The sequence below is a fragment of the Centroberyx affinis genome, unplaced genomic scaffold (assembly GCF_046629955.1).
Source record: "Centroberyx affinis isolate AG114_WGS23_722 - 3 ecotype Tasmania unplaced genomic scaffold, CSIRO-AGI_Caff_v1 ptg003959l_1, whole genome shotgun sequence".
NCBI classification, from domain to species: domain Eukaryota; kingdom Metazoa; phylum Chordata; class Actinopteri; order Beryciformes; family Berycidae; genus Centroberyx; species Centroberyx affinis.
The window spans coordinates 98,927-106,521 of NW_027281781.1; the positions used below are offsets into that span (position 1 = coordinate 98,927).

A 7,595-nucleotide genomic window follows, 5' to 3' on the forward strand; every position below is an offset into this window, starting at 1 on the left:
GTTTAGAAACAGAGGGGCAATCTGATTATCTGAATAATCTGGTTTAGTTCTCCACCCAGGGGGTCTTCTATTCGAAAGCTGGATCAGTTAGTTAGCAAGCTCAACTTTCCACATTATCCCCACATGGATTTGTTGTTAAATTGACTAATGAAATGAGGGGAGGATTTAGTGTAAACCTCAAAACTTTGTGGTCTTTACATGACCATTATTATATTTGCTAAAGTTTTTATAATGATGCCCAAATACATTTTGTTAATCAGATTTGGCTAGTTCAGTTGTCCTAAACTCATTATAATATCAGGTCAACTCATAACCACTGGACTTTATTACTTTCTTAATTGTGGTTGTTGTCTCTGACTCTGTGTATCTTGTGTGGTTAGACAACATTACAAATTGTGGAAGATGAGGACATTAAAGCTTTTGGAGCACCCTGCTGATTGATCCTGTATCGCTCTATCCGCTGCCTCCATCCCTTCTCATCCCCTCCTCATCTGTCTTCCTCTTCCTCATCCTTTTTTCCCTTCTCTTTCCTCCCCCAGTCTCTCTCCTTAGCATCCCAGTCTCCTTTTCATGGTCAATTCTTCTCTTTCCTTCCAGCTCTCTTGCTATACACCCTATTCCACCCCATTTGCACTTCCTCATCACCTTTCTACAACTGTACTCCTCTTCCAATGAAGATAACATTTTCCTTCATTTTCTCCCATCTTTTTCCTGAAAGATGCTACGTGTAGCATTTTTTAACATCAATATATTATTGTCAAAAATGTGATACTTATAATAATACATATAATTACCAAAAAACAGAAACCATGGTTGATACAATTGGCCTCCATGCCATATCAGTGGTATTGTTAGTGCAAGTGTTTCTCAAAATTAAGACCACGTTTCCCATGAGCCTGTTGCCTCCTGTCACCAAGTGGATCTTCTTCTTCTACATCTTTTCAGTCAACCGTCTTCTCTTTCACTTTATTAAAATTTCTCTTTCCTCTGTTTTGTCTTCCCCCAGATGGACCCTAAACTCCGTCCGTCCTTCCCGGACATCGTCAGGCGCCTGGAGGAGATCCTTGCACGACTCAAAGCAGAAGAGGTGGAGCGCGACCGCGTCCCCTTCAGCGGGGACAACGACAAGAAGACCATACCTAAAGGTAGCAAGCACTCCGCACTATTCACACATCCATATGCACTGTACATTTGTAGACACGGACGCGCTCATGCACACTTTTTGCACGCGTTTCAGCTTCAATTTTACAGTCAATAAAAGTCTCCTCCTTTTAGTTTACTATGCGGAGAGGCCAATGAATTCCTGTAACAGCAATGGTAGGAGGAAAGCTGTAAACCAAGCAGTGTGACAGAAACCTACTTTATAACCTTTATGGCCTCCCTAGCCTTTCACTCTTCTTTACCGATGCACAGGCTCTGCTTTTACTCTTATCTAGTCAGTCCATCAACCAGTCAGCCAGTCAGTATTTCACTTCTAGTGACAGTCAGTGACGGGCCTGTCAGAAACTTCAGTAAATAGCCCTCTCCGTTCTCCTCTGCTAACTCCCGTTCCTCTTTTGCAATGCACAGTGTTGATTGCATGTTTGTCCAGTCAGTCAATCAAGAGGAAACTACTTACCCTGTCCCCACTCAACCAAACAACCAGTCAATCATTCAAGCCAGGTTTTTACTTCTCTTACAAGTAAGTCAGACAGTTAAACAGTTGGCTAACCGCTCAGCCAGTTTGTCAGGGATATAATGGTCGGGACAGGATTAGCTCCCTAATTCTATTCTTCGCACAATAGCAAGTTGATCAAAGAGCTTATTTGCAACTAAAAAAGTCTAATAAGTTCTAGCTTTTATCTGACATTAGTGTCCATGTCACACTTCAAAGAACAGGAGCACTGACCCGGGATCCCCGGTCACTGATAATATAAACTTCACCATGCCTTGAGAGGAAAACTGGTCTGAGATCAACATTCCTATTCTGAGATACTTGATCCATGCGGGCCCAGGTTTCACTTCTAATTTGGTCCAGCGAACAGCCGCCTGCATGTCTGCTCGTCAAGGAGTCAGGAGGCGGCTTTGTTTTTGTTTAGACCTGCCAAGGAGCTCCCTGCCCTCAGAACTACAGCGGGTGAGGAGGAGGAGGAGGAGGAGGAACCCATGACATCACAGGATGCTGCCTTATTTATATTTGTGACAAATGTGGTTTTTCAAATCTGGCATTATGTTGTGGCTCCAGATGAAGCTGCAAAAGTATATTAAAGACAGATTCAGCCTGTTTATGCAAGAAGTATCTCCTCAGGGGATAGCATTTATTTAGCAAATTTTGCGTGGGAAAACATGGCCTGGATCTGTGCAAACTTTCACTCCTCGTGTGTTGTCCTCTAATGTCTGTTGACCATGACGTCATAGACTTCTGCTGCTCCTCTCTTAAAGAAACACCTCCCTCTGTGTGACCCTCCTTCATCTCCGTCTCTCTGTTTACCTGATGCTATCAGTATTTCCTGACACCAGACTGACACTAATACTCTGAAATATTTCTGTTGCATAACAAAAACTCCCATCCAAGTATTTTGTGGCACCGTCTGCATAAGTGACACACAAGTATCTCTCTGTTTTTATCCAGTGAAATAAGTATTACTCTCAGCCGTGCAGGAATGCTAGTGACTCTGTCATTAGCTCATATTCACAAGGGAATTTCTGAGGAGGATAAAATTAACTATTTGGTGTTTTTTTTCACATGCATCATCAATGGGAACAGTGGATTTTTGGGAACACGTGTAGAGAATGTGACCAAATCACTAACACGAATGCTGCATACTTAGACTGAATCTTAGAAGCCTTTTGCCGTTTACTTGTTCAAAGTGTTCAAAGTATATGTGTATGTTCAAAATTCTTCTCTTCCTAGTATTTTTTCTTACCACACTAATGAATATCAATGAGAAAATTCAAATCCAAACAAATTCTATAATTGTTTCTTCAGAGCACTTTAATCCCTGTACAGTCAATCTCATCCAAAGCTTTATAAAACATTCCAAGAACAGATATTCAAGGAAATTACAACTATAGGCTACACAGTATTTAGCCTCTATTGCCACCTAGTGGTTAGATTAGATTCTCTACCTGACCTGGAGAACACTATGAACAGGAGTGTGACATTTTTGTATGGCAATTTGACTGTTTCTTTCCTTCCATAAAAATCTAAGATAATAGCTCAAGACAATTACTTTTTAGTGAGCTTAGTAATTTGGTGTTAGCAAAACCGTGCATATTGAGAAGAGTACAGTTTTAATGCAAGATGTATCACAAAATCTCTGTGTCTCTTCACTGAAGGTGAGAAGATCCAAGGCATCAAGAGACTGAACCCTCTCGGCCTCCAGGACGACAAAATCCCGCCCAAATCGCCGCGGCCCCGCCGCAACATCTGGCTCAGCCGCAGCCAATCGGACATCTTCTCCCGCAAACCGGGCAGGAAGGTCAACGTCCAGGACCCATACTACAACCCCCCCGCCTCCCAGCGAGCCGCCAGCGCCCGCAAGATCAACCCGTTCACCGCGCGCGAGGACCTCTGCGGGGGCAAGATCAAGTTCTACGACGTGCCCAGCAAGTCCGTCTTCTCGCTCATGTTCGACCTCCACTCGCCGCCGGGGAGCGCGTTCGGCAACCAGCCGTCCTCCCAAGGCCCCGGGGGGCCCCACAGCCAGCAGGAGGCGTCCTACTACTGGCAGCAGCTGCCGGGCAGGCAGTGTCGATCCTTACCGGTGTCCCCCCAGCTCCCCCTCTCCGAGGCCTTCCACCCCGCCGCTGCTGCCGTTAGCTCCAATAACAACGGTTCCGCTACCTGTAACTCCACCCAGCTCTCCACAACTCTGCCAGGTGAGCTGTCCGACTAGGACGGCCCATGAGAGTGTGTTTCTTTGAGAAAAAGTTAGAAATGTTTGGATAGTCCTGAAAGACCTTAAACATACAGTATATACCCATTTCATCAGCCAGTTACTAGCCTTGGTTGGATAATAATGTTGTTTCCTTTCTTTGTGTTTCCCTTCCCTTTCTTTTTCTCTTTTCTTTTCTCCTCTTTTCCTCTTTCATTTCCCTTTCCTTTCCTTTCCGTTTTTTTCCAATTCTCCTCCTCCTCAGCAGCTAATTCCAGGTGCGAGGCGGGGCTGCTGGGAAACGAAGTCCGGCAGAAGGCGACGCTGAGCGGCTGGGCAAAGAAATACGCCGTGATCGAGATCCCACCTTACCAACCCCGCAAGGAGAGAGGAGAGGAGGAGGAGGGAGAGGGGAGGAAGGGCGGAGACGAAGAGGAGAGGGAAGAGGAGGACGTGTTCGGGGAGAGCTGGTCTCCTATGGTCCCCAGCAGCGAGAGAGACAGCGGCGAGGCGATGGACTGCTCGAGCAGCCAGGAGGAAGAGGAGGAGGGAGAAAGAGGGGAGGACACGTGCCCCATGTACGACCTGACGCACTGCTGCCCCATGCAGATCCACATACACACGCACACGGAGGGGGGCGCGGAGAAGCTCCTCTGTCCCGTCCAGCGCCAGGGGGACGAGGGCCACCTCCGTCCCCAAGGCGTGAACGGTAGCGTGGGGCAGGAGAGGGGCACCCCGACCCCCGCATGTGAGGACATGGAGGCCCTGGGAACTGGCTTTTAAAACCAGAGCATCGGACTGAACACATTTCAAATGTTTTGGAGAACGTAAACACGAGGAGCGCTTGATTCATCTAATCTTGCAAGTGAATGTACCACATTTTGATTTTGAATAAATCAAGCGCGCCTGATGTAGATCAAGTATTTGAAATTATTTTCGTCACCTAGGTCTCCACTTACCACAAAAGAACTATGATCAACACAAGGGACGCTCCGCATATAGAGATTATTTTTATGAAAAGGTTGTTTATATTTAAAATTCTGAGATGATGTAGATTTTCCTTTAAGGTTTCTTATATTATAAGTCTTGTCTATAATGAGGGGCATGGAATCTCCCTTGTGTTTGTGTGTGTGTGTATATGTGCGCGAGTGTGCTCAACAGTGTGTGTAGGAAAGTCTAAACTGTTTCTTGATACTTGCCTCCTTGATGCCACCCTACGTGTTTTTTGTTTATTAGAGATGTGCTTGTACTGAATTTAAAAAAAAATCATTCTGATTCACCTGACATTGTGTTGACATTTGGTCAGGAAAATTACAAAACAATGTAAATGGACATTTTTTTCCAACAAGCTCCCAGAAAATGAACAGCAAAGTGAGCCACAGGGTCAAAGCTATTCAAATGTATCCTGGAAACATGATGTTACAATGTGATTAACGCTGAATCTCCAGAGGGACTTTTGCCCATTAGTTTCCCAAACACATTGCCCTGGATCTCATTGCCTTAATATGATGTTGGTGCTGAGATGATGGGAAAAGCAGTCTTTTCTGCTCAGTCAGTGTAACACCCATTACCTTCCCCTTAGATGTCCACATTTACAGTGGGTCATTTATTTATTGAGGCCATAAAATAACCAAGAAAGACCAATTTCAAAAATTTCTTTGAACATTCAACTGACTTGATGCTAATTTGTGTGAAATGCATCCTCAAAGTATACAGCTCCACTACTTTTAACTCTGAATTAACTAAAATTTGCCGTCCTTAGATAACAAAAGTTGTCAACTTCACTCATCTGAAAACTGAAAATGGACCTCAGTTAATAGAATCCACATTTTAGAGTACAATATGGGTTGGGTTTGCTATTCGGTAGCAATCCAGTCACTTGTAGCCACACTGGTCATTTAATCAGCTACAGAAATAGTAAGTGATTCCATTTCAAATGATATTTTGAATAGAAGGCCTGGTGCTTCAGTTCTTTCCATACAAGTGTGCCTGTCTCCGTAGGGAGTCTTCCAGTCTGTTGTGAGGAAAAGATCCAAGCCATACTGAGAGCTGCTCTGAATAGTTTTTGGGAAGGATATTTGAACATGTGAAAAGAAAATTTGTTTCATCATTTGGTCTCACTTAAATGTGGCCCCATTGAAATTAATTCAGTTTTCCTTCCAAAACTAGATAGTACAGCTTGAGAGGTGAGAGGTAAGATTTTACTTCAAATCCAATATATTGATTTTTGTGGAGCCTGATACTTTGAGTTGTCCTTCAAATCTAAAGCACTTCAGCTCACAGTAAGCTGCCTTACTCTTTGTACAGATGATGTACTGAGGAAACACTCCCACATCTGGTTGCTGCGACCATTTGGTGTTGATATGTTCAATGTCTTTGTTTAATTGAACAGAAAAGCGCTCCATCTACACATTTCAGATGATCATCTAAGATATTTTGGTACTTTTATTTTTGTACTCTAGTGAATACCTAAAATAGATTTGCTCTAAGACTTCCTCTTTGATCACCAATGTGTGTTGTTGTCAACATCATGTGCTATACAGATGTGGAAGAGGTGGGATTTATGAGTTGTACCTGTCACAGCTGGGAGGGTCAAGTCTCTTCTTTAATGTGTATTAAAATCCATTAGGTCTCTTGGTTTTCAATTCAGGAAGCTTTTCACATCAAAACCATGTTCAGTGTTCATCAGATTGTTTTCAGTGTACAACAAATTATCTTTGATTTGAGGTCCATTTTCTGAACTTGCACCATGTGTGGCTCTGATCCTCCACTAAGGGCTTCCTTGCTCAGCCCTTGTTACATTCTGCTGGTCCCAGTAAAATGGCCCCAGTCTAACTACTTAAATAGGAACTAAATTGCACTTGAAAGATGTCAAATGTTCAGCTTCCTCTCGTCTTATCACTACATTTCTATGCAATAAATGTAACTTTTATCGTACAATTTTACATGATAAAGGATCTATTTTGATATTTATGAGAAACGATTTTTAATGTCTTACTTTGTATAATATTTGTGTAAAAGGTTTGTGTTGACCTGAGATGTTTTGCTGATCTAATAACAAAGCTTTTCTGGGTTTTTCCTCTTGAATCTGTTTTTTTCCCCCTCTAACTGAAATGTGACAGAATGTGTTAAAGCCAAAGCACAGACAGCCTAGAGCTAAAAAATACTTGCTAAAAAGTCATATTTGCTTCAAAATAAATGTTAAACTTTTGCTTCCAGATTTCTTTTCATTTGCAAACACTGAGACTGAATTAACAATCCAGACTTTACATGACATCTCAGGTTCAGGTTGTAATCAGCTCTCTGGTTTCTGCCTTTGGGAGATAGTTGTTCATGTCCACAAATATTAATTGAACTATTATATTATTACACTATTATAACATCTATTGCTTCTTAAACAGAGTGCTGTTCTGATTGAACTTCTTGAAAGGGTTGGTGGAAAACAGACTACAGCCAGGCTGGAGCAGTGGTGAGGAGGAAAGATGCTCAATTAGATCAAATTTTAATATAACTTCAATTTCTATATGCAGAAGAAGAGGTTGTCACATAGAGTATCTGTTATTATAATTTTTTATAATGAGCCATCATGTCCAAGTAGTGTAGCTGCTCCCCCTACAGTGGGAATGTCATGGTGCTGGGGTCTGATTGGTAAATGTAGCCTATACTTTTACCAGTACACATATATACATTTTCCCAATATTTATTCAACATGGAAGCCTATTTTCAGGCAATGGCATT

General features: G+C 42.7%; 1 protein-coding gene across 2 annotated transcripts in view; it reads left to right on the top strand.

Annotated features, from left to right (window-relative positions):
* The window catches only part of tesk2 (testis associated actin remodelling kinase 2), a 35,309-nt gene extending 28,355 nt beyond the window's left edge, over positions 1-6,954 (top strand). Inside the window, exons 11-13 of one of the 2 annotated variants that reach the window (XM_071541861.1) lie at positions 1,007-1,145; positions 3,319-3,861; positions 4,123-6,954. In XM_071541861.1, coding sequence (XP_071397962.1) covers positions 1,007-1,145; positions 3,319-3,861; positions 4,123-4,640 — 1,200 coding nt within the window. In that variant the 3' untranslated portion in view covers positions 4,641-6,954. The remainder of the gene's footprint in view (positions 1-1,006; positions 1,146-3,318; positions 3,862-4,122) is intronic. The other variant, XM_071541862.1, reaches the window with a different exon arrangement.
* Positions 6,955-7,595: the final 641 nt, after the last annotated feature.